This window comes from Xyrauchen texanus, chromosome 44, assembly GCF_025860055.1.
Source record: "Xyrauchen texanus isolate HMW12.3.18 chromosome 44, RBS_HiC_50CHRs, whole genome shotgun sequence".
In the NCBI taxonomy this organism is placed as follows: Eukaryota; Metazoa; Chordata; class Actinopteri; order Cypriniformes; family Catostomidae; genus Xyrauchen; species Xyrauchen texanus.
The window spans coordinates 32,356,242-32,383,402 of record NC_068319.1 but is presented as its reverse complement, the minus strand read 5'-3'; the positions used below and the strand labels follow the sequence as shown (position 1 = coordinate 32,383,402).

Here is a 27,161-nt window from a genome sequence, read left to right as displayed (position 1 = left end):
ATTATTCACTATATATATAAACTGTCTTGATGTAAATATTGATAAAGCAAGGTTTCATTTTTATGCAGATGACACTGTCATCTATTGCGCTGCTCCTACAAAACAAGAAGCTTTGAGAGACTTACAATCAGTATTTGATATCATTCAGTCAAGGTATTTTATTTTAAAGCTGGTCTTAAATGTTGAGAAAACAAAATTCATGTGGTTCTCCAATTCTAGAAAATCTTTAGATAGTTCTAGTGTTCTTCGAACTTTACAAGGAAAACCGATTACATTAGTGTCAGAGTATAAATACCTGGGCATTATAATTGATGACACATTAAAATTCATTTCACACATTAATAACAAAAATTAAAGAAGAAGTTTTGCAAGGAAGAAGCTTGTGTTTGCGACTTTCTTGCCAGTTCTTGATTATGGGGATGTAGTGTATCAGCATGCTCCTTCTCATATTCTTGCCTCCCTAGATGCTGTGTACCATGGTGCCTTAAGATTTATCACGAATTGCACATTTTCTAGACATCATTGTGCATTATATAATAGAGTTTGTTTGTCTTCTCTTGCTGTACGAAGGAAAATGCACTGGTACTTATTGATATATAAAGCAATTTTGGGGGTCTTACCATCTTATCTTTGTTGTATGCTTAAGAAAAAAGTATTAGGTAACTATTCACTGCGCTCACGGTTTTTTTACAATCTGCATGTACCTCGAGTCAGAACTAATATAGGCAAAACTGCTTTTAACTATGCTGCACCTTCAGAATGGAACTCTCTACAGATGACATTGAGGCTGAATCATTTGGTGCCTTTCAGCAATTTCAGAACACTTATACAAGCGCTAGAGAAAGATTTAATGATTTGCAACTGCTTCTGAGGTTGTACTTTTAATCCTACATTATTGTGTGTTGTAATGTTTTATTGTTATATGTGTGTATATGTGTTTGAATAATTGGGCTGCCTATCTTGGCCAGGACACTCCTGTAAAAGAGATTTTAATCTCAGTGAGGTTTTTCTCCTGGTTAAATAAAGGTTTTTAAATCTATGAAAGTTCACCGAACCATGAAAAGCAATTACCTTGAGCACCGCTTTGTCCATTGGCCATATTAACCGATTTGTATTTCGCCCTCATTTTTCTATTAATTGTTTTCCTGAACCTTTACCGTTGTGTGAGGATACACAACCTGGGAAGTTCGGTGAAACTCCACCTTTGACATTGAACCCGCCTCAATCCCCGTTTATCCCAAGGGTAATCAGCGCACCAAAGGTCATTGGCTGTTGGCCACGGGGAGGCACGATGAAGCCCCGGAAGTGACAGTGGGAACGCAACTGGTCCTGGGACGCACTAGAACGCCCTCAATTGGCCCAATAATGGAAACATGGCTAGTAAGTGTGCACTGCTCCACACAATCAGTTTCTGTGCTAGGATGTGCATTCGAGTCGAGCATGTACCTACTGGAAATTTATTTATGCCAATTTTAGCCACTGGAAGTGGGGAAAAACATTAGTAAATTTTCAGGAAGTGCAAAATTTAACAGTTTAAAATAGAGTAGAAATTAATGTGTTCAATTTGTCGGCCCTAAATTTTATAACTGTATATACAGTATATAGATATATTTCTATTATAAACGCCACTGTTACATGGAGCTTATTTTTGTTGTTGTTGTTGTTGATTTTCTTAAACATTGTACAAGAACTTATAGAGGTGAATTACTGAATTAATGTAGTGATTAAATATTTAGTTGTAATCAACAACAAATCAGTACGTTTCCATTATTGTGAGGTCTGATGAAGTGAAGAGCATGAAGTAGAATATCCAAGCTGTCAACTTGTAATTACCACAATTCTAACACAACAATAAAGCAACATAAATCACATAAAGACTTTTTAAAACTGACAGTTCTGATTCAAAATTTTGCTTGGACAAGCCCAGTTAGAAGCTGTAGACCACATTTTAGATAAAAACGGCAAGTTGCTATGTTGCTTGGCAACCACAAACTCCTACAGCTACTGAACAGTATTCCTTGGCAGAAGAATTGTTGATTCCGGTTATTACACTATGTAACACAATTTTTGTTCCTGGGTAAGAAGTGTTATTTCCTAATTGCTTATGTCTCAAAAGTATAGAAAATGGCTATTAACTTTGCTTTTGTGACCAGGACAGTGATATTTTGAAATCTACCTATTTCCAATGAGAAAACGTCAGTATAAATACATGTTAATTTGGATTAATATGTTGTTTTTTTCTAAGGTAATATAAAAATGTCTACAAAAGATTTAGAAGTGAGTAGTTTTTTGAGGTTTATGATTATACTGTAAATCACTTTCAAGAATCTGCCCCCAAATGTACTCCTCATACTTCAAGATGTCCAGCAAGGTCTTTATGTTGTTGTAATCCTCTTTGAGGTACACCGAGTGAGTCAGGGGAAGAGACGGGTACTTATTACCATTATGGAGCAGCACGGTTTTGAGTCTTCTGAATGAGCTGTCAATGAAGAGGCGCCACTCATTCTGGTTACAGGCGATTCCGATTGCCTAGAACAAACTGGTCACATTGTGGCAGAAGCAGAGCCCATTTTGATGGGTGAAGAAGCTGGAAAAATGTTGGTGACGCTCTGATCTCTAATCAAGTAAGTGAGGCCTTATTGGTTGGGGGAGTCTGGGTTTCTCTCTTCAGCTCCACCTCTGAAATTGTCATCTGGATCTACAACGTCTTCCTCGCTCTCTGACTTGCGGCTCTCTTCTAAAGACAGCAGCTCTCTCTCCGGAGGAGTGGGTACGGGGAGCTCATGACAGTGTGGCACCAGGGCAATGGATGAAGGAAGGTCCGGATATGTGATAGCAGGAGCATTCTTGCCAGTCCAACGTTTGGAAGGGTCCACCATGCAGAAGTAGCAGTTGCTTGAGTGGTCAGTGTGTTCCCGAAAATTCTTGGGATAGGAAACTTCATGGTTCTCTTTTCCCCTCTGTACCATCCTACAAAACCCATGTATTAGTTCATTCATAACTACTGTTAGTGAGATTCTCACACCTTTTTTCATATATTATATTTTTTCAATAACATTGAAAATTGTAAAACATTTAAAAATAAAAAAACTTTTACAATTTAAAAAATTAACCTGTTTTATAAAATTCCGAGCAAACAATTGTCCATCTTACCATCCAGAGTTATTTTGCAGTGCTCGCAGTTGAAATGAGGTGCCCAGGGTTTGTCTTGATCCCAGGCAGGCATGTCGAAATATGCCTTGTAGGCCTCACACTTCTTAGCAGATGCTTCCACTGAGTACTTTTTTGCTCTTGTCGTGATAAATTGGCCGCAGACATCTTGAAGTATGAGGAGTACATTTGGGGGCAGATTCGTGAAAGTGATTTACAGTATAATCATAAATCTCAAAAAACTACTCACTTCTAAATCTTTTGTAGTCATTTTTAAATTTTTATAACATGTATTTATACTGACTTTGTGAACAAAAAGACCCGTTTTCTCATTGGAAATAGGTAGATTTCAAAATATCACTGTCCTGGTCACAAAAGCAAAGTTTGTGGGGAATAATAGCCATTTTCTATACTTTTGAGGCATATGCAATAAGAAAATAAAACTTACTACATAGGAACCCCCCCAAAAAACATTGTTACACTGTGTTATTAATGAATTATTGAACATTTCTGTGTTTTATCATGGTTGTCGACATCATTTTATAAAAGTAATACTCCACTTGAGCCAGTATGCTACAGTGATTTTACCACAGGTTAGAGGGTTTGAGGCACTCCGCTTCATGTTGTGAACAATATCCAGGAAAAATAACAAGATTTCAATTAATGCATGATCAAATATGTTACAGTATAGAAGCAGATATTTCAAAAAAAAAATAATTTCTTCTAAATAATACAATAGGCACAGATCACTGTTTGGTATAAGATTAGTGCTGTATAAAATAATTGAACTGCTGCGAGTCACTCACACAAACTGACGAACACAGAAGATGAGAAAGATAAAGTGAAGAGAGAATAGAGGCACCTCAAGCTCGCGCAGAGCATTATCACACTCCTTCCGTCCTGGAGGATGCTGAGTACACATGCTGATCAGCTGATTGATGCTGTCCGTCACCGCACTGTGAGAGAGACAGACACACAGAGAGAGACATAAGAGGAGGATAGAGAGAGAAGGAACAGAGTGAGGGAGAGAAGCTGTGAGAAACAATCCACCCACGTGTGTTACCACGCATTGACACACACTAGCTCTCTCTTTCTCTCACAGTGAGTGATGGGAGTTCTGGAACATGTGCTGTGAATAGCTATTATCTGCCGTTGTTTCTTATGATCTTACTCACACAACCATGCACACCACATACACACATGCATGCACACACACATTTACTTAGCTATCTAAATGAGGATATAACATAGACCTCCATTGTGCTTATATAAAGATCATTATAATGACTACAGACTGACCCAAAGCCAAAGCCTATCCCTAATAGAAAACGTTTCACATTTGTAGTGGTTACTATTGAAAAATACACTCTTCAGTGTTCACTCTTTGTTTCAGGCACTTTGGTCACACCTAATGGCTGTTACTTTACATATCTTGCTAAGCGTCTAGATTTTGAAACCATTTCTTGGCTTAATTTCACTTTTTGAATGTACATCTTCCATAATGGACAGATTTTGGTGTGAACTTTAAGGTAATTCACTTGATCTGATTTCTCTTTCCATGTTTGCCAAGTGGCAGAATGCTTGAACAAGTTAGCAACAGTAACTAATTGGTGTGGGTCTAAGCAAAATGTGAATTGCCAAGCAGGAATTATTGAAAAACAAGAGATGGATGGCAGAATTCTGACCGAGCAGCGGCGGCGAGCTGGTTTTTAAGGTTTGGTGAGTTGGGGTCTGTGGACAGGGCTTTAGCAGCCAGCAGAAGTTTGCTGGAGGACATGGAGATGGTCTTCAGGTTGGTGACCACTTGAGTCTGATCCTCCTTAGACTACAGGTAGAGACAAGACGAGAATTAATTCACATATCCACACATCTACCCTTGAACTGTCAAATTAATCCACAAGGACATTATATCATTACAGTATATCTGAATGAAAAACTGACATATTGTAAAATGTTATGTACCTGGGACTGTCCAGTCATTTCAACGCCAGCCAGCAGGAAGTGATTGAAGTCTTGGCCAAACTTTCCAGAGGCTTTGGCCAGATCCTGCGTGGTGCCACGTGATGCCTGCACAAGCTCATTGGCTGACTGGTTCAGTCCGGCCGCAGCCTCATTCAGATTTCCCTGAGCTTCCTGGAAACTCTTCCCAGTCGCCGGGAACTGATGACATATGACGATCAGAGTGATTATAGAAACAGTAACTGTAATATGTTCAAAACATTAACTAAGCATAAAACAAAATCACACAAGAACTGTTTGTGAAAATTAACAGTTTTTCTAATAATAATAGGCTTATGGAGCTCTCTGTAACTGTGAAAGGGCGGTTATGTAATTTAATTCACATAGTTCTCTGAAAAAAGCCTTCACTGTACCAAATATACAAATTCTTATCACTAAGCAAAGTGCCAAATAGAAGCACTACAGCACTTAGCAGTGCTGAAAAGTAGATTCTAAAAATTATCTTGGGGCCAATCCCAAGAAAAGGAGCACAAGTCTGGTTCCAAAAGTAAAAATCACATACATTTTCTTCATAGTGAATTGATTTTTAATGATAACTTATAAACCTATAAAGACCGACCTACCTTGAGCTCAGAGGTTGTTGATCGATACATAGACTATCAATTCATTGCTAACAAAAGCCTTCATCAGCCAACAAAGGACAATGCATCTATGTGAACTTCTGCAATTAATCCAGGATTGACTTCAAATACATTACTCAATAATCGTACAGTTCATACAAAATCTTTGTTTAAACACTGGCTTAGTTTACTAATTTTAAAGCATGACTTGTACTGCATTGTAGTTCATTCCCTCATGAAAGACAGTACGTATGCAGTATCTTTGTGTTTTAGTCTGATTTTCAAACATATTTTGGCTTCATGTCAAAGCTTGAAATGTTTTATTTACCTTTGAGCTGCTTGTTTTTTGTTCATGGCTAATGAACTACTTTTATACCTTTTATGAAGTAATTTTTGAAATCCCTATGGAAAAAAGAAATGAGAAAAATACGTCTAGAACCAAGATGGCTGAAAAAGAGTGAAGGAACTGTTGCTGTCTATTATATTACCCTTCAACTGTTGTGTTTGACTAAAAACAGTAGGCAATTATATAAAACAGTATTTGTCATAATATTTCATGCCATTGAGAGAAGCCACTGAGAGAATTCATGCAGAGAAGGACTCACTTTCTCAGACAGCAGTTTCTTGCTGGCTTCTCCAACAGTTCTAATGGCGTTATCCACGTCTCTCTGACCCGGCAGACAGTTGACAGAGCGATTGAGTGCCTGAGACACAGCCTTAGCTACCTGAAACAAACAAACACACACTCCAGTCATAAGCAGAGTATTTAAGATACACTGATCCTACTCATCGACAAACAACAAGCAATTTTCTTTTCAAATTAATAAGCACTCCACACTACAGAGGAGTAGATCTCCCATCAGTAATTAAAAGGGAGGCTTTCTTACTGAAGTTTAAGCTATTATTGTAAACCTGAGCAAGCCTTTGCTGGCTGTCGGGGTCTCCTGGTTTGGCGATGGCTCTCTTGGTCTCCTCGATGAAGCTGGCAGATTTGTCCATGACATCACTCGTGCAGTCCAGCATGGCATTACGGGCCTGAGAGTCTTCAGTGTTGGCCGCCACACCACGAGCAGCTGAAGCCAGTGAACGCAGAGCCTGAGCCACGTCACGGGCAGCCATACCTGCACAACACACACCCAACACAGATATTAGGAGATAGTGAGGGTGCTCATAATGAGTAGATGATGTTTTGGTTACCATCTTCGACCACTATGCCACAACACCCCATATACATTTGGGTTACAAAAATTGAGATGTCCACATTGAAAATCTGAGATTTTTTTCCAATTTAAACCTAGAAATAAAGCTTTAAGATTATGATAAATGTAAAACAAAGGAAAGATGTGATGTAAAATGAAGAATAGACACAGAGTCTTCAATTTAAATGTAAGCAAATTTGTGTCATTGACCATGTTAACATGGATCATCAGATTTTGTTCTTGCCAGCTCGATTGAATAGTGGCATTAAAAGGAACACACCAATTACTTCATACAATAAAGAATTTTCAAATTAATTTGAGATGAAACCAATTATCAGGGCCGATTATTTCCAATCAAAAAAGGTTATTATTTACTATTATCATTATTTGACGGTTTTCTCCTAGAAGGAACATATGGAGATATCCCGTATGTCTTGTTTATTGGGGCCTTTCAAGTAGGTGCTAACACTTGTTCTTCAGGTATAAAGGTCTGTCACAAGGCAGAACATTGAGTTAAGATTCAGAAGAGCTATGCTATGCAATCGACATCAATTAACTCTTTTACCCACAAGCACTTGGTCAGCCTTACTCTACTTTAATGTATTAGATGAACTCTGATACATTGTTGAGACACCCGATAGCTGGTCAGCCAAATACAAGATTTAACAAATTACTTTCACTAAATGGGAGTTAAAAATGCTAATGTTAGAGATTTTATATATATATATATATATATATATATATATATATATATATATATATATTTTTTTTTTTTTTATAACTGATACCAGTTACACTGAAACATGGAAAACATATAGAGATATGGAGAATTGTTATTTTAAAGTTGTGTATTTAATTATCATAATTTGAAACAAGGTAGCATAAAAAAGCAGAACCACCTAACTTTCCATATCAGCAGATGTTGGTCTAAATCGTTTTGTATATTGTCTCGGCACACACATTTTTTTATCGGTGCATCCCTAAAATTCATATACATTCATACACATACAAGTCAACATTTCACTCAAATTGTTATTCTGATAATATCATTTGCAATGAAAATATTTCTATTGATGTAAAAAAAAAAAAATACAAGTATGTTCACTAGGTGTCAGATTTGTGGACCAGTATTTTATAGCAGAGACAGATGTAAATAACTTTCTACCTGCAGGATAGGGTATACGTTCAGATACAGTCAGGTCCATAAATATTGGGACATCGACACAATTCTAATCTTTTTGGCTCTATACACCACCACAATGGATTTGAAATGAAATGAACAAGATGTGCTTAAACTGCAGACTTTCAGCTTTAATCTGAGGGTATTTACATCCAAATCAGGTGAACGGTGTAGGAATTACAACAGTTTGTATATGTGCCTCCCACTTTTTAAGGGACCAAAAGTAATGGGACAGATTAACAATCATAAATCAAACTTTCACTTTAATACTTGGTTGCAAATCCTTTGCAGTCAATTACAGCCTGAAGTCTGGAACACATAGACATCACCAGACGCTGGGTTTCATCCCTGCAGATGCTCTGCCAGGCCTCTACTGCAACTGTCTTCAGTTCCTGCTTGTTCTTGGGGCATTTTCCCTTCAGTTTTGTCTTCAGCAAGTGAAATGCATGCTTTCGCAGTATGCTTCGGTTCATTGTCCATCTGTACTGTGAAGCTCCGTCCAATGAGTTCTGAAGCATTTGGCTGAATAGGAGCAGATAATATTGCCCGAAACACTTCAGAATTCATCCTGCTGCTTTTGTCAGCAGTCACATCATCAATAAACACAAGAGAACCAGTTCCATTGGCAGCCATACATGCCCACGCCATGACACTACCACCACCATGCTTCACTGATGAGGTGGTATGCTTTGGATCATGAGCAGTTCCTTTCCTTCTCCATACTCTTCTCTTCCCATCACTCCGGTACAAGTTGATCTTTGTCTCATCTGTCCATAGGATGTTGTTCCAGAACTGTGAAGGCTTTTTTAGATGTTGTTTGGCAAACTCTAATCTGGCCTTCCTGTTTTTGAGGCTCACCAATGGTTTACATCTTGTGGTGAACCCTCTGTATGCACTCTGGTGAAGTCTTCTCTTGATTGTTGACTTTGACACACATACACCTACCTTCTGGAGAGTGTTCTTGATCTGGCCAACTGTTGTGAAGGGTGTTTTCTTCACCAGGGAAAGAATTCTTCGGTCATCCACCACAGTTGTTTTCTGTGGTCTTCCGGGTCTTTTGGTGTTGCTGAGCTCACCGGTGCGTTCTTTCTTTTTAAGAATGTTCCAAACAGTTGATTTGGCCACACCTAATCTCTCTGATGGGTTTGTTTTGACTTTTCAGCCTAATGATGGCTTGCTTCACTGATAGTGACAGCTCTTTGGATCTCATATTGAGAGATGACAGCAACAGATTCCAAATGCAAATAGCACACTTGAAATGAACCCTGAACCTTTTATCTGCTCCTTGTAAATGGGATAATGAGGGAATAACACACACCTGGCCATGGAACAGCTGAGCAGCCAATTGTCCCATTATTTTTGGTGCCTTAAAAAGTGGGATGCACATATACAAGCTGTTGTAATTCCTACACCGTTCACCTGATTTGGATGTAAATACCCTCAATTTAAAGCTGAAAGTCTGCAGTTAAAAAACATCTTGTTCGTTTCATTTCAAATCCATTGTGGTGGTGTATAGAGCCAAAAATATTCAAATTGTGTCGATGTCCCAATATTTATGGACCTGACTGTATGTGTTTTATTATAACCTCTGTAAAGACTGTCAAAATACATGTCTATCTGTTGTTCATGGTGTAGATGTTTACGAAGTTACCTGTATAATTCTCATTGCCTTGTGCAGCTTCACTGAGGAGCTGAGCGATAGCAGAACTAACAGCTTTTGTGCAGGAGCCCAAATCCTGGGAACACTTCTCCAACTACACACATACACACACACATGCACGCACATTAAACGGATCTTCACTTCAGAGAGAAAAGCGTGTTTAAACAGATCTACAGGAATCAATGATGCTAGCTGAGGGAACATACATAGATTATTAGTCATAATGTGTCATTTTTAGCATTTTAAAATTAAAATAAAACAGAATTCCCTAAACCTGTGTGTAAAAGGGTGCAAAAATGTAGTATAAATGAGGGTGATAATTACCAAACATTTCTTACATGTCTCTCTGGAACAGTGTGTACAGCTGTATGCACTATGTGCACCACAAGAAACTTTTTCCCTGAATATTTCAGCAATCATGACGTGTCACGTATTTCTGTCAGCTTTGTAGAATCAGGTTCTTTTCAGTGAATTGGCCAAACAAGTTGGCAAAACAGTCTGAATCGATATGCTATTGAGTCTGATTCAGCATATTTACTAAATCATTTGGAGCGGTTTCTCACTCAGAAAAAAACAAACATATCGGGATACTTAAATGTGTCTTCCCACTTCTGAAGTGGTAATTACGAGTATGTCACATTCAAGTCTTTTGTTTTCATAAAGATGAGGAAATATGGATGATTCATGCATTTTTCTTAAGGGACTTTTATTTTGACAAGATAAAGACATTTTGGTCAAATAAAAGCTATTCGTGGGCAACTTTTGAGTGAGAAAACTCGTATTTATGCAAATTCTGATAGCACCAGAAGGCAGCATTAGCCAGACACCGAACTCCAAAGACAAGCACACACATACAGACACACTAAATATCATTGTGTTGGAGCAGGGGGTCCACCTGAGCATTTCACAGTCTGACCCTGGGCCTTTCGCGGGAGCAGGACAACATACCGGCATTTATACAAACACAAACCGATGAGCCATAACATTATGACCACTCACAGGTGAAGCAAACAACATTGATTATCTCCTAACAAGGCCACATGTCAAGGTCTGGGTAGATTAGATGGTAAGTGAACATTCAGTTCTAATAGTCAACATGTTGAATGCAGGAGAAATGGGCAGGAGTAAAGACCTGAGGGTGTCTCACAAGGGCCAAAATGTTATGGCCAGACGACTGGGCCAGAACATCTCTAAAACAGCAAGACTTGTGGGGTGCTCCTGGTCAGCAGTGGTGAGTACCTAAAGACAGTGGACCCTTAAACCATGATACAAACCGAATCGTGAGAAAAATCTAACCGTTACACCACTACTGCACACATTTTTCGGGAATGGTTTGAGGAACATGATGAAGAGTTCGATGTGTTGCCCTGGCCTCCAAATTCCCCATATCTCAATCTGTGGTATGTGTTGGACCAACAAGACCGATCCATGGTGGATCCACTTCACAACTTACAGGACTTGAAGGATCTGCTGCTAATGCCTTGGTGCCAGATACCATAGGACACCTTCAGGGGTCTTGTAGAATCCATACCACGGCGGGTCGGTGGTGTTTTGTTGGCACGCGGAGGACCAACAGCATATTAGGAGGCGGTCATAATGTTTTTGCTCATCATATGGGCTGCCCTGTAAACGCGCACATTGATTAACAGGCAGAAAGTCTTCTGTTTGGCAAAACAAAGAATCTGGCCATGGCCCACGGACATCTTTTACACCGCTGTTTACCGAGCCTAGGGCTGTTATAGAAACAGGTGTGAAATTTCATGGCACCTACAGTATGTCACAAGAATTGAATGCTAGGGGTGTTGGAAAGGGGGTATACTCCCCACACCCCACTAGACAAAAAGGGTACGATTCTTTACTTGGTCACATTACTGTGCATACCCTCAGATGAAATCCTCTGCTCTGGAATACTTCATTGCGATTGTCCAATTGCTATCTTTATTGCAAAAAAAAGTCAGTGTGAAAACAGGACCTGATCAACCTGAATGAGTTTAACATGTGATAATGATTAGCTGACTGTAGATTACCCCATATTAAATCTGACACTTTGAATGTCCTTGAATTCAGCAAAATGTTTCGAAGACAACAAGTGCTATAGAAGACATGCAAAGACCAGTATGTGTAGTGCTATGAGTGTGGCAGTTGTTTTTGTGACAGGAAGTTCTTGGGATCATTGTAAAAATTGGCACAGGTAAAGATCATGAGCATACATGTACACTCATACATCTATCTACAAATGGGTATGTGCCTTCAGTATGTGTATGTGTCAGAAATTAACTTTTTTGTTAAAGGGTAATATTTGCCCCTGGATTTGATTTTCAGGGGCATCTTAATTAGGCATTTTTTTCCAATACCAAATTAGAAAATATATAAGTTGTCATCTTTTTATGTCTTCTATACCTTTATATACTTCAATTTAATCAATCATTTAACATTAATTCTCGAAATGAATAATTGGATTGATAATTTATTACCTTTTACCCATAAACATCAATCCACATTACCTTTCTACTTTAATATGTATAATTAGGCCTACATATTGGAATTCATTATTGGGTTCAATTTGTGCCCCTATATTTTGAATTACAGGGGCATTTTTGTCACTTTCAGTGGCATTTTTGTCCAGAGGCTCCCTTAATTTCTGACCCTGGTGTGCATATATATATATATATATATATATGCACACCAGGGTCAGAAACTATATATATATATATATATATATAGAGTGAGAAAACTCACAGTTTCTCCAGGCAGGGGTTTCAGTTTGCCCTCAGTGGCTGAAGCTTTGGCCTCTTGCATGTCCCTCTCCAGCCCCCGTACCATTGTCAAAGCATTATCAATCTCCAGAGGACCACATGCGTCCTGAGCCTGACAGAACGACAGACACACAGAGAGAACAAAACAAATAACCTATGATGAAGTCAGAAGGAACAAACAACAAAGTTGAGGTAGATGTTATCACTCGGTTAGCAACTACAAGAATTTTCCTGCAAAAGTTATCAGCAGGCGTCAGTCAGGCACACTTATTTTGTATGATATGTCACAGTTCCAACAGTAATGTTACCAGTGTTGGGGAAGTTACTTTGAAACTGTATCTTCCCATGCTACTCATAACTGAAAGTAAGTTTAACTAATTTATAAAAAAAAAATTAAATAGGTATCTACAATAAAATCTACCAATGAAAATTAACCACAAGTACTATATTGAAGCTATTTAAAGGAAAATATAATTTAGATATATAACAATTAGATTATATTATTGAATTCTACAATAAGAAAAAAAAAAAATGATTTCAACAGTCATGGTTAATTTTCGCGAGGGTTCAACAAATAGAGTGACAATATACACTAATAACCTAAAAAACAAACACTATTTTATATTACTGAATCTAAATAAAGTGATAAACAGCAGCAATACACAGATTTATTTCGCTTCAAAAAAGTAAACTAGTTAATTTACATGAATCATCTGAAATTACCGATTTCCAATGCTTAATATAAGGGAATTGTTTATTTAACCTGTTCATTTTCATGAACAGTCCGGAAGAACAAATTCAGCTAAATCAGGGGTTCTCAACAGGGGGGGTGATATGGCCCCCTAGTGGGCGTTTAAAGGATGTCTGGGTGCGCTGAGTGTAAATTAGTAGAGAGGGGGGTGTTAGGTTACAAATGGGCAGCGTTTATCAGTCATGTTAATCAAATCTATCATCAAGTTCCTGTTTGCCATAACATTTTTATCTAGACTCCATTATACATGTTGGTATGCACTTGTTCATCTGATTCTGAAGTGTAATGACACATTCTGTAGTATCTGGTTTAGCAGCGTCAAATAGACAGGCAAAGTCACAACCTCCGTGTGAAAGACCTCTTGTTCGGTTGGGAAGGAGGAAGCAGGAGCCGGGTGAACTTCCAAATGTAAGATATTTATTCACACTTTCCAGTGTACAAATATGATTTTCTTTTCAGCACAACAAATAAACACCCGTACAGCATTGCTTTTCAGTTTGCTGACACCCACACACACACATTCGATTTTGTGAGTCTTTCTCCCCGTCTACCGCTGTCTCCTCTCCTTAAGGACTCCCGTGCGTCTCTCTGGAATCCGAGACAGGTGTGGAGCACAGACAGAACTCATTCTCCACTCATCTCCCTCATAACCACGGCAGTGAAGAGGATGCATGCTTCCATGAGCTTACTATGGTCTTGTTACAAATACTGTTAAAACTATAAAAAAATACATAAATAAATACTAAATTAATTATAATTCTGATAAGGGCAAATGCGAAATACACTATTTTTTTTAGATGAATAGAAATGTGTAAATCCTAAAAAAAATTGGCTAAAATATTTGAGTAAGAAAATATAACTGATTTTGTTTGCCTACAGAAATCCCAAGGGATGACTCATTTCACCTGATGAAAGGAGTTCCAAATCAATCACACTTTAAAATAATTTAGTCACATAATTTAGGAGTTAACTTTTTACTTTATATTATTTCCCAGAATGTACCTTCTGTGCAGCCGTGCGGAGTTCAGCCAGAGTGCTAGCGAGGTTTTTGGCGCACTGACTGAGCTGCATGGCAGATGCCTGGTCACTGATGGTAGGAACGGTGGCTTTGGCTGCAGTCACCATCTTGGCTCCAGGCTGATAGTGAGCAAAATACACACGATGAGCTCATATGATGAACGTGTGCTCTTTATAACTATAGGTGAAGGTGTGAACAATGAATGAACCTGCAGGAAGTTCTGACTGGCTCCAATCAGTGCAAGCTGGGCACTGGGACTGTCGGGCTGAGCTTGACTACCCCTCACACCCTGAACCAGCTGAGGGATCTGATCCGCCACCACCTGTCAAACAAATAGCATAACTCAAATGTGTCATGTACCTGTAGATTTTATTAAGAGCTCAGACACAGAACTAATTACTGGGAATTGTGTATTTAAGCAGGCTATTTATTATTTAACATGTAACACTAATAACACAGTAACTGAAAAACTATAGTGACTTAATAAAATATGTTAGATTGAGAGGGAAAAATTTGCTAGAGGTATCATAAAGGCATCAGTATTCAATAAGGCCCTGTTTACTTCAGGCATTGAGATGCATTCTGGGTGATCCGATCACAAGTGGTCAGGCAAAACATAAAATCGCTAAAAATTCAACATGTGTGACCACTTGTGTTCAGATTTTAAGGAGAGGGTCTCTGACCTGCTTTACATCTGGCATTAACAATGTGGTCACATGTGTTTTGTACTAACTCTGTGTGTGGCATTTTGGACACCGTTTACACCTGTCAACATGTGATCACCCAAAAGACATCTTTTGGTGTACATGCGGTCTAATATAAAATGTGAACATTTTATTCTTTTTGTTGACTACTGATACTGCAACTGGGCTATATGTAACAATTATTTTATTGATAATTGCCTTAAAAAATATTGTGATATACTATTACATCGTCATCCCCCCTGCCAACGGTCGGTGAATTCTTTTGCTTTATAGATTTTGCTTTCAAAATGTTATACATTTTTTGAGCCTCTGAACAAACAGCGAATCAGATACGAGCCTTGACAGCTTTTCTTTTGTCTGTTCTTAAAAATATAATAAAGTGTGTTTCTTCAAGCGCTTGTCTTTGTGACTAACAGGATTTCTTGTCACGAGTCACTCTGAGACATCTTACAAGTCACCTGCATGTTGCGGGTAGATGAGCAAAATTGCCCGCGCATGAAATATATTTAGATGAGGAGCTTGTAAACTGGATTCAGCCTTGATGCATTTTGCAGCAACGGGTGCTAGTTTCACACCCTGGGCTACTGTTTAATATATTTGTCAGCTTCCCTAATCCATAGTTTTGCCATTTCCCTACATTGTCGATCATTGTCAGTCAATGAGTTTCGCAATTGGCACAGGGATCTTTGTAAGACATCATCAATATCTGACATCGTTCTATCCCCCAGCCCTACTTAGAAACAGAAAGCAGGGACTGTCATTGCACCCACCTTGCAGCTCTGTACAAGTTTTTGCTGAGCAGCAGGGTTTTTGTTGGAGGAAGCAGCGTGTTGGGCAGCAGCTACAGTTAGAGTGGCGGCCGCAGCGGCCTGTTTCGCTGCATTCTAACAAACAAAAACATAACACAAATAAATGTAATAAAAAGACAGAAATATAGGCATAAATAATACAAAGACCACAATATGATTACTGTCAAGGGTGCATAAAATTCTAACTAAATTACAAAAAAGTTCAATAATGACTTCATGAAACAAAATTTAACAGTTTAAAACAGTTAACTGTTTCCAGACTTGCCAGCCAGGATTCAGAGTTTTGAGATTTGAAATATGTCCTAATAAGCAAGTTTTAGTTACATGTAAATGCTGTTTCGGATAAAGCAGGTATTTAAATTGTATGCTGTATGATATAAATATGATATGTAATATGATAAAAAATTAAATGAATGTTTAGAATATATTTTATCTAGTGTTTATGCTGCCTCATTATCATCAATGCTTGTGCTTGCAAATATCTGTTCAGGTGTAAATGAGTAAAATGCACTTTAAATATGCCCATATTAGAAAATCAGCATATTATAATGATTTCTGAAGGATCATGTTACACTGAAGACTGCAGTAATGATGCTGAAAATTCAGCTTTGATCACAAATTGCATTTTACAATATATTCAAATAGAAAACTGTTCTTTTAAATTGTAAAAAATGTTCACACAATGTTTTTACTGTATTTTGGATCAAATAAATGCAGCCTTGGTGAGCAGAAGAGACTTCTTCTCAAACTTTTATACATTAGTGTAGGTCTAAAATTAAGTAAAGTCTTTATGTAAAGAAAATGTATAGTCAGATTACTTCTTTTAACTTAAAACTTGATTTTGATCATTAAGTCTCCTCACATTCATTCTCTTTCTGTCACATTCCTCATTGATATGCCCAGGGGAGGGGTCTTTATTCTCCTCTGGTGTGAATTACCTCAATATTCATGATCATTCACGCCTCCTCGCATATGACCTTTCTAAAAGTGTCTTACAAAAGTTCAATTACTACATTGTTTTGTATGAATGAGTAATCAGGATGGATTTCACATAATTTTGTAGCAAAACCTCTAGGCTACAAGATCCAGTTCTCAAAAGTCTTGTGGACAAATGTTTAGTATGTGTTATATGGCCTTATTTCAATGACTTAAATATTTTGTTTTATCAAAAACCACGCATAAACGTTATTTTCTCAAAAATACAAACCTGTACATACATGTTGCTCACATATTATTGTAGCCCAGTTTGTGCTGAATATAGTGTTATCAGACTTTAGCCATTAATATGTTTTTAAGCAACTGAAAAAAGCACAAATGTCAAGGCATGTCAAAACTTCTCCAGGGCCCAAAACACCCTCAGAACCTAGAGGGTTAAATGTGTTTATTAAATTAATATTTTTAAATGTACTTATATTTAGCAATAAAAAAAGCATATTAATAAGTCATTTTTAAATGCACCTTTCACATTGCATTTTAAAAAGAATTTGGCAATTGCTTTTCTTCATCCATTTGCCAGTTGCTTTTCATTATTGTTTGACTTTTCTTTTTCCATTTGTCAATCCATACCTGCTGAAGCCCAGAAGTGCCAAAAAAAGAATGAAGGAATAAATGCTCGATCAATTAATTTAAGTAAATTTATAAATGAACAAATAAAAAGGCACATTTAAAAGCCAATGTCTTTTCTTTTTTTTGTTTCTTTTCAAAAAGAGAGCAAAAACTTGAGCAAAAAAAAATGCCATTGGACTGTTGATGCGTGGGAGCAACCAATAAAGTTTTGACTCAGTTATAAGACACATCCTCTCTCCCACATGCCAAGAGGATGATGTAAGATGGCCTGTTATTGGATGACAGTATGAGCAGTATACGTGATATTATTGGATCTGCGAATCCTGTGCATAAAAAATGGATGCGAATCATATCAGAAGTTACAGGTGGCTTGTTCATTGTTGCTGTGAAATGCTGAACACGGCCCTACCTGATGCAGTGATACGTGTCCAGGATGGGAGCTGGTAATCGTGATGCTGTCAACAGAACCAGCCTCCCAACCCGCGCCGCAAACTGAAACACGTGCAACAACCGCCATTTGCTTCACCCTACTTCACTGCTTGAGGTAGCTAGCCGATGAAGAATACTGCTATATCCTGTTATAAAGCAATTGCTTCTCTGCACTGCCTGATCTTACAGTGATTCACCTGTTTTTTACTGTATGACCACTCTCTCTACCATATTTGTGAACAAAGCCCATATACTGTACATTCGGTGCACTGCAAGATCATCTACCATAAGTACTGGGACACGATGAATTATTGCTCATCTAATAGCCTAATAGCTCATCTAATGTTGACAGGGAGTGGTGTGGTTTGTCAAGCTGGTTGACATAATTTCATACAGCTTTTTCTTCCTACAGTGATAGCAGGGAGAGACCTCAAAGCAGCCAAAAAACACCAGAGAGCAGAGAGAGAAAGACACGAGAGTGCAGCAACTGGTGGGCCTTATTGTGTGTTTAGCTGAAGATTGAGAATTTGTTAACCGAGTACTATTGTTATTTCAGTCAGATCAATGTAACAAAAACTGAGAAGACTGCAATTAAATATACTGAAGGCAGAAAATAAAAGCCTACCTGAAGCTTGCCACAGCTTTGGATTTGTGGAAGGACTTGCGTCATCAACTTGAGTCTTCACCACTGGCCGTGGTGATCCAGACCCTCGCCGCCATTCAACAAAATCAACACCAGGCCCTCGTTGAGCTGCGGCTGGAGCAGGAGCAGTGTTTTCAACTCCTCCAGGCCCAAGCGGAGTACCGGAAGGCGTTTCGGAGCCTGATCACACAAGGGGGCTGCTGCTGAGCCCACACCAAACATCTCACCGGTTACTCTGGTTAAAATGGGCCCTGCTGACGATCAAGTGGCCTACCTCAATCTGTTCAAGACGATGACAGAGGTGTGGAGATGCCCGCCTGACCAGTGGGTGGCCCGCTTACTGCCACTGCTCTCCAGGGAAACACAACTATCGGCCCAACAACTCCCCACCGCTAATCTCCTCGTGTACACTGATCTAAAGAGAGCCATCATGCAATGGGTTGGTTGTATTCCAGAACAAAGTCGTCAACACTTCCGTTCCCTGAGACTGGGAAGGCAAGCCCGTTCGCCTTCGCGCAGCAGCTCCGAGATACCTGAGGGGACGGCTGAGGGGAGCCGCAGTGCCCAGGACATCAAGATCGACTGACACTGGAGCAGTTCATCTCCCAGCTTCCTTATGGCATGTCCGAGTGGGTCCAGTGTCACTGTCTGGCTTCGCTGGAGGACACGATCCAGTTGGCAGAGAACTACATGACGGTGTTTCTGGGAACAACCAAAGTAGAGTCTCTTTCTCTCTCCTCTCTCTCCCTTTCCCCCAAACCCCACCGCCATTGTCCTCTTTACGTCCCATTCCTGCCCCAGGTACCATGCTCAAATCTCTTCCCCCTGCCAACTCGCTCTCTCTCCGCTATCCCTCCCAGGTTGGCGAGCCCAGTCACACGGGTGTGGTAGGGAAAACTGGGCTGGTCTGTTGGAGGTGCGAGGTGGGCACTCTAGTCCAGTTCCCCGATGCTCCACAGGCCGCCCACAATCAAGCTGTGGTGTATCAGATACTGGTGAGTACCCTGGAGGTTACATATCAAGCTTTGGTTGATTCTGGCTGTTCCCAAACCATCCACCAATGCTTGGTACAAGATGGGGCATTGAGCATATGTAATTGGATGAAGGTGCGATGTGTGCACAGGGATTTTCACACGTATTCGTTGGTTACCATTGAGATACTATTCAGGGGGAAAAAACAGAGTGGAGGCTGCAGTTAAACCCGCCTCACCCATTCGCTGATTTTGGGGATGAATTGGCCTAATTTTAATAATTTATATATAATATTAAGGGAAATTTGTGTGGATGGGTCCTGTGAAATAATGTCTTGGTATATGACGTGCAATACTTTGGCTGGAGAGGTGGTGCCACGGCTGTCTATGTCTGCTCTGCATCAAGATGATACAAGGGATGAAGTCCCCGCACTCAGGGAATTCCCTGAAGGGGATTTCCCTCTAGAGAAGTCATGTGACATGTCCCTCAAACATGCATTTGACCAAGTGAGAGTAATCGTTAGTCCATCGCCCAGCCTAACATAGTGCTCGCATACCCATATTTTTCAATTAGTAAAGATCTTTTTTATCGAGTGACGTAGGCCACTCAAACAAAAGAGAATACAACCCAGTTATTAGTACCGAAGGGCCGTTGGGAAGCTCTCTTCCAGGCGGCCCATCATAGTCTGTTGGCTGGCCATTTGGGACAGGAAAAAACCCTCAACCGAATAATGGCCCGTTTTCTTTGGTTGGGCATTCACAGGGACATTTGCATTTGGTATGCGGAGTGCCATGAATGTCAGTTGTTGAATCCACCGGCCACCCTAAAAGCACCATTGTGCCCTCTACTGCTAATTGAGGTACCCTTTGAAAGAATTGGCATGGACCTCGTCGGGCCATTACAACAGACCCCAAGCGGGCATCGCTTTGCATTAATTCTGGTAGACTATGCAACGCGGTATCCAGAAGCAGTGTCCTTGTGCAACATCTCAGCATGTAGTGTTGCGGAAGCACACTTCAGAAATATCTCCCGAGTGGGGATTCCGAAAGAAATCCTCACTGATCTGGGCACTACATGTATGTCATGAATACTACGCAAATAAATTATTAGGTTTAAATCGATTTGCACAAGTGTTTACCACCCACACACGGATGGGTTGGTGGAGCAATTTAATAAAACCCTGAAAAATATGATTTGTAAGATCGAACCCGTTATTTATAGAGCGAGAGGTCCCACAAGCCTCCACAGGGTTTTCCCTATTCAAGCTGCTGTATGGGCGTCGGCCACATGGCGTGCTCAACGTCATATGGGAAGCTTGGGAGGAGGGACCTTCAAACAGTAAAAACATTCTTGATCAAAACTCTACACTTTGGGTCAATTAACACAGGGGAATTTGCTCCAAGCTCAAGAACGTCAAAGCCGGCTGTATGACAGGGCACTCGACTATAGTAATTCATACCGGGAGATAAAGTGCTTGTATTACTGCCCACCTCAAGCTCTAAATTGCTCAAAAGTGGCAAGGCCCTTTTGATGTCACACGGCAAGACGGAGATCTCGATAATGAGGTTAAGCGAATGGATAGGGGCGGGCCACGTCAAGTTTACCACCTCAATATCCTAAAAGCTTGGAGGGAGACAGTCCCTGTGGCCTTGGCAATGGTAGTCAACGAGAGAGTGGAGCTCAGGCCAGAGATGACTCTCAAACCTAATCAATACACCCCTGTCCCATGTGGAGACCACCTCTCACTTTCGCAGCTCACAGAGGTAGCCAAGTCTCAAGCAGAATTCACAGACCCCATGTTCTCACCTCTACCTGGTCAAACAAACTTCATAGAGCACCATATCGAGACCACCCCGGTGGTGGTGGTTTGTAGACACCCCTATCACCTTCCTGAACACAAAAAAGGTATTCAGAAAGAATTAGAAGCAATGCTCGACTGGGCTGGTCGAAGTTCATCCCCAAATTAACAAAACTGCAGTGGCCTGCCAAGTGCCCAAGACCAAAAAGGAGGTGAGACAGTTTCCGGGGCTGGCTGGCTACTACAGAAGGTTTGTGCCAAGTTTCTCTGACGTCACCAGCCCGCTGACTGATCTCACTAGAAAGGGGACTCCCGATCCGGTCCAGCGGAAGGAGTCGTGCCAACAGGCCTTTTTAAAAGTGAAATATGCACTTTGTGGGGGACCGCTCTTACATGCTCCAAACTTCCCTCTCTCCTCTATTTTGCAGACAGATGCATCTGACAGAGGGCTGGGGCAGTGCTCTCGCAGGGGTAGGAGGGGAAGGAGCAACCGGTGCTGTACATTAGACAAACTCTCGCTGAGGGAAACAAAGTACAGCACCATTCAAAAGGAGTGTTTCGCGATCAAGTGGGCTGTCCTCACCCTCTGCTACTACCTGCTGGGGCTGGCCTTCACGCTATGTTCAGACCATGCCCCACTCCAGTTGCTCCACCGCATGAAGGATACCAATGTGCGAATTTCCTGTTACCTGGCACTTCAGCCGTTCAAATTTGAGGTGATTCACAGACCGGGGCAGTGGCTGACTTTCTCTCCAGAAAAAAAAAAGAGGGGAGCTGGCAGGCCAGATGTTGCCTTGGCCGGAGTCTGGCGGTGGGGGTATGTGGTGATGGGGGCATTAATGTGTGTCTGTTTGCGGGAGAGAGGGAGTGGTGTGGCTCGTCAAGCTGGTTGACATGATTTCTACCAGCTGTTACAGTGATAGCTGGGAGAGATATCCTAAGCAGCCAAAACACACCAGAGAGCAGAGAGAGAACGACACGAGAGTGCAGTGACTGGCGTGCCTTATTGTGCGTTTTATTGTGAAGCTGAAGATTTTGAGAATTTTCAAAATTCTGAGAACTGAGAGTTTTTGTTACATTGAACTGACTGGAATAAGAAAAGCACTGTGAATGATGCACTCAAATATACTGAAGGCAGAAAATAAAAGATCTTAACAATGCCACTGCTCCGCCGTTTCCTCCTTCCATACCCGATCCTTTAACGTGTGTTACAAAAGCTTCATAAAATGTTACCTTTAGTTTACACAGACATTTAAAAGTTTAAAAGTTGTCAAGTGACATGGTTTCATTTCACACAATTCTAGCAAGTTTAGCTTTTTCAGATATTAGGTCAGATTTAGGCCAGACATTTTCCATGAGTAAAAAAGCAATAACCAACAAATGTTTTAAAAAGGGTAAAACACTTGTTGGTAATTGCTTTTTTAATCACGGAAAATGTCTGGCCTAAATCTTGGACATTTTCTCTCAAATATCTTTGACATGTTAATCCCCATTATCTGAAAAATAAAAAGCAAAATGAAAAAGAAAAGAAAATGGATGAGGAAAAGCAATTGGCAAATGAATTACTAAAATGTATCAAGCGCTGAAACTTTTCCATGTAAAAACAATCTGGAATCGTGTGTAACAGTCTCATGAAATCCTCTTTGCAACCTGAACTTCGATAGAACATCCAATCTTTGTAACACCTGAGCTAAAAAAGCTAGACTCAGCACAATAAATAAAACAGAATGCAAGTGCCTCAAGATGCATTTATAAATATTGATATTCTTTTTAACTTTGTGGACATGCACAAGACAGATAATTTGGGGCAGTGGTGGCTCAGTGGTTGAGGCTCTGGGTTACTGACCAGAAGGTTGAGGGTTCAAGCCCCAGCACCAACAAGATGCCACTGTTGGGCCCTTGAGCAAGGCCCTTAACCCTATCTGCTCCAGGGGCGCCGGATCATGGCTGACCTTGCACTCTGACCCCAGCTTAGCTGGAATATGTGAAAACTAATAAATTTCACTGTATATATGCAAAAAACTGTGTGTATAATGTGTGACCAAAATAAAGGATTCTATTCTATTCTAAGACGCTGAAAAATAAAAAAAGAGATGCGTGCAGTGCAACAATCAAAGACGTCCATCCAGAGCATGTTTACATAGAATAACATTTGATAAACAGCACAGAAACACAAAAATATGACTGAAAAGCCTCTAACTTGCCCTATACTTGAAAAACGTCTGCGAACCCAGACAGTTTGTTGGGTACTGTCAGGTTTGGATCAGGATGAAGACCTCTATTGTGCATGTAGAATAATGGAATAGTGATTTCTGTATTCAAATACAGGTGCGTATATCGGTTAAACGAATGTCGCCTATCCGTGCACATCCCTAGTATAGTTGCAGAATTTAGAATTGAGTGAAAAGTCACTTAACGCATGATGATTATCATGATCGATCATTGCCGTCATTTCTGAGTACCTCGAGTACTTGTACCCATCCCTAATGTGAATAATAAAGAACAAACACTGCCTTCTTTAAATAACTGGCACTTTATACTGACTGTGCATGTTATTAAATTAAACTTCATTTGAATAAAATCTAACCTCCAGGTTCTCTTTAGATTCCTACCATCGTTGTCATACCATCAAACATGCCCAAAAAAGTGCTTTTATTAATGTGTGATGAGTACACTTTGTTCTTGTTACTGCAGCTAATAACAAATATTTCCGGGAATTTGCGAAGCCTACCATGCGATCTGGCAAGATCTTGTTGCACATGTCACAACAAGTAACTTGTAAAACTAGAACTCCAAGAAACATACTGCATTGCTAAAAGCTAATCAATCTGTTCTGCTGCAGCCCCTGCCAAGCTTTGTGCTTTTGAGCTATAAAACATCAAAGAAATTTAACCAAACAGGGCAGCAAAGTGATGATTAATGGCAACACTTCTACAATTCATCTTAGATCAGGCAATTCTTTTCAAAATTGAGTGACCTCATAAAAAAATTTCAGCAAATTTTCATCATCTTGAAGGTTAAAGTCCTCACCTCTAGTTTGTTGACAAGTCTCTTTTTAATGGTGTTTTGTGCAGCTGCGTTGGTGGCCATGCGCAAACCCTCTGCAGCTTCACGCAACTTCTGCTGCTGCTCCTCGCTGTCCGGGTTAGTGGTGGCGCCCTGTCACACACACACACACACACACACACACACACACACAACAAACCATAAAACTCAGCATTCATACCCATTTAGGCATTAACAGCATACAGTGAGTGCCTCATGTCCCACCTTGGCAGCTTCCACCATCCTGGCAGTGGCATCAGCAAGCAGTTTGGCTGCAGACAGCAATTTGCGGGAGTTCTCCAGGTCAGTCTCACACTCAGCATCAGCTTTTATCGCATTAACTAAATCTGATGTGGCCTGAGCAAGGATCCGTGCCTGACGCACCATCTCACCTGAACACACAGAGGAACATGTCTGAGCTTGAGTTTGATTTATATGTGCCAACATCTGACTTTGACATGAATGTATCACACGTCTCTGCACATCTTCAGTCAACATTAAATCAAAATGGATGCTCTTTGGTTTCTTAATAAATGTTTCTGGTTTTCTTTACCAGAAGAAATGAATTACTATGAAGAATACAAATACTTTTTTCCAAAAACATTCCCTGCCAATGAAATAACTTCTTATCAGATGAAAAAAAAAAAAATAACATTAACATAAATAAATTTACACTGCGTCTCATTCATCCATTCACACACACATTCACACACAGCAGAGCTGCCATGCATGCTAGCCTGCCATCTTGCCTAAGGACACTTCGGCATGTGGGCCGGGAATCGAACCACCAACTGTGCGATTAGTGGACAACCCGCTCTACCACCTGAGCCACAGTCGCCCCTACAACCTTTCAGTTACCAGCCCAGATCTTTAACCACCAAGTTCCACCACCCCTGGTACCTGCATCTCCCATGGAACTGAAGATGTTGTCCGTCACGTCCAGGATGCGGTCGGTAGCCTCTCCATGCCGTCCAATAGGCTGTCCTCCGCTGGCGTACTGTTTTATATGCTGCATCAGCTCATTAAGAGCTTGAGTAACACCTGTGGCAGCCACGCCCACCTGCCTGAGCAGCTGCTCATCATTTGTCGCCCCCTGTGACGCCTCCACGCAGCCCTCCACAGATTTAGCCACCAGCTTTCCAGCCTCGATGAGCTGCTCCTGACACACGGGTGAGCTGATGGTGGGAGCCACAACCTACAACACACACAAGAGCAGTGGGTCACATCAGGCAGTCTGTTATAAATCAAGGTTCCACGATTTGTTAAAAATATTATATTGTGATTGTGACAGGGCGGAAGGCAGGGCCGGGTCATGATTATACACACCCGGTCCCTTATCAGGCTAATTAAGCCTCTGAGAGGGATAAGGGCCAATTGCGGATGGTGGTGTGACGAGAGATATCGTTTACGGACATGTCCGTCATGTGTGTGTGTTTGTTTTTTGTTTAAGTTAATCATTAAAATATTATTTATATCGCCAGGCCGGTTCTCGCCGCCTCCTTTCCATTGAACTGCTTTACAGTGATTATTTTGATAAATCTTGCAATTTGATGTGATCTTAATTGCTCTTCAATGGTGTTCACATTTGAGTCCTGTTATTAAAGCAATGATACATCCAAAAATGATAATTCTCTCATGATTTACTCAACCTTATGCCGTCTCAAACTCGTATGACTTGCTTTCTTCTGCGGAAGACACACAAAGATTTTTGGATGGCGATGCAGAGTTTTGGTGTATACAATGCAAGTCAAAGGGGTCCAACACTTTCAAGCTTTCCAAAAAAGACAAAGGCAGCATAAAGGTAACGGCTCCATGTCTTCTGAAGAAATCTGATCAGTTTTGCGTGAGAAACAGACCAAGATGTAACGTGCAGAGCCTGTGTACAGCACATGCACATGCACAAAGCACAAGTACAGCACTCTGGGTATGCGTCAAGTCAAAATCATACCAAGGACACTGCAGTTGTCAAGATTTATAGTGAAAAAAGAATTACAGTTTGGTCTGTTCTCAAACAAAACCAATTGAATCGCTTCAGAAAACATAGCTCAAACAACTCCAGATTTATGGATAACCTATATGTCCTTTTTGGAGCTTGGAAGTGTTGGACCACATTGGCCTGCATTGTGTGGATCTATTCACATCATATCTCCATTAAAATATCTTCGTTTTTGTTCTGCAGAAGACAGAAAGTTATATGTGTTTGAGATGGCATTAGGGTGAGTAAATGATGAGAAAACGATCATTTTTGGATTAACTATTAATTTAAAAAAGAGCAGTTGTGTTTGGTAGTTTATTTGGATTACACTTGTTGTAAAATACCCTGTGGCAGACGTAGTAGACACGGGACAGAGGTCAATTTATTCTGTATTTCTCAAAATGCATTGAAAAGGCAAAATAATGGAAAGAACATAATGAAGGAGTTAGGTAAATGCCTTAACGACATTAAAAATATGAATCTCATGCATTCACAGCTGAATGCTGAACAGCGCATGCAGTGCTTGCAGCAAAAATGTGTTTGTTGAACAGCAGTGCCTAGTGTACAGGTGTGAAATTGGTTTTCATTCATTCACTACTTAGTGTGAATAAGACCTTTTGTCTATAGTTTGTTTCGGATTTGGTCTGCACAGGCCTTTAGGAGATCCAGTTAAACCCTCCATCTTTTCTTGGCAGAAAATTGAAGGAAGACCTTTGAGTGTCTGTTTAGTTGTTTTTAATGTCCTCATTCAAAATCTGGTAGAATGCTGTAAACTTCTCTGTCCACAAAAGCCTGCTGTCATTGCAATACATTTAAATTGTACAGTATGCTAAATTGTAGCAGCAAAAATAGTGGCCCTTTAATATCTTAATAAATAGTCTGCACGTGCTGCTCACTGCGATTAATGTTTGTGCGAGAGCAAAGGAA

At 40.2% G+C, this 27,161-nt stretch overlaps 1 protein-coding gene across 1 annotated transcript in view; it reads right to left on the bottom strand.

Annotated features, from left to right (window-relative positions):
* The window catches only part of LOC127636984 (talin-1-like), a 180,469-nt gene that overhangs the window by 99,102 nt on the left and 54,206 nt on the right, over positions 1–27,161 (bottom strand). The window contains 13 exon segments of the mRNA XM_052117803.1: positions 4,013–4,106; positions 4,836–4,975; positions 5,113–5,310; positions 6,335–6,454; positions 6,642–6,850; positions 9,760–9,862; positions 12,508–12,636; positions 14,278–14,412; positions 14,502–14,615; positions 15,768–15,881; positions 24,245–24,373; positions 24,485–24,651; positions 25,160–25,454. Of these exon segments, the coding sequence (XP_051973763.1) occupies positions 4,013–4,106; positions 4,836–4,975; positions 5,113–5,310; positions 6,335–6,454; positions 6,642–6,850; positions 9,760–9,862; positions 12,508–12,636; positions 14,278–14,412; positions 14,502–14,615; positions 15,768–15,881; positions 24,245–24,373; positions 24,485–24,651; positions 25,160–25,454 (1,947 nt within the window).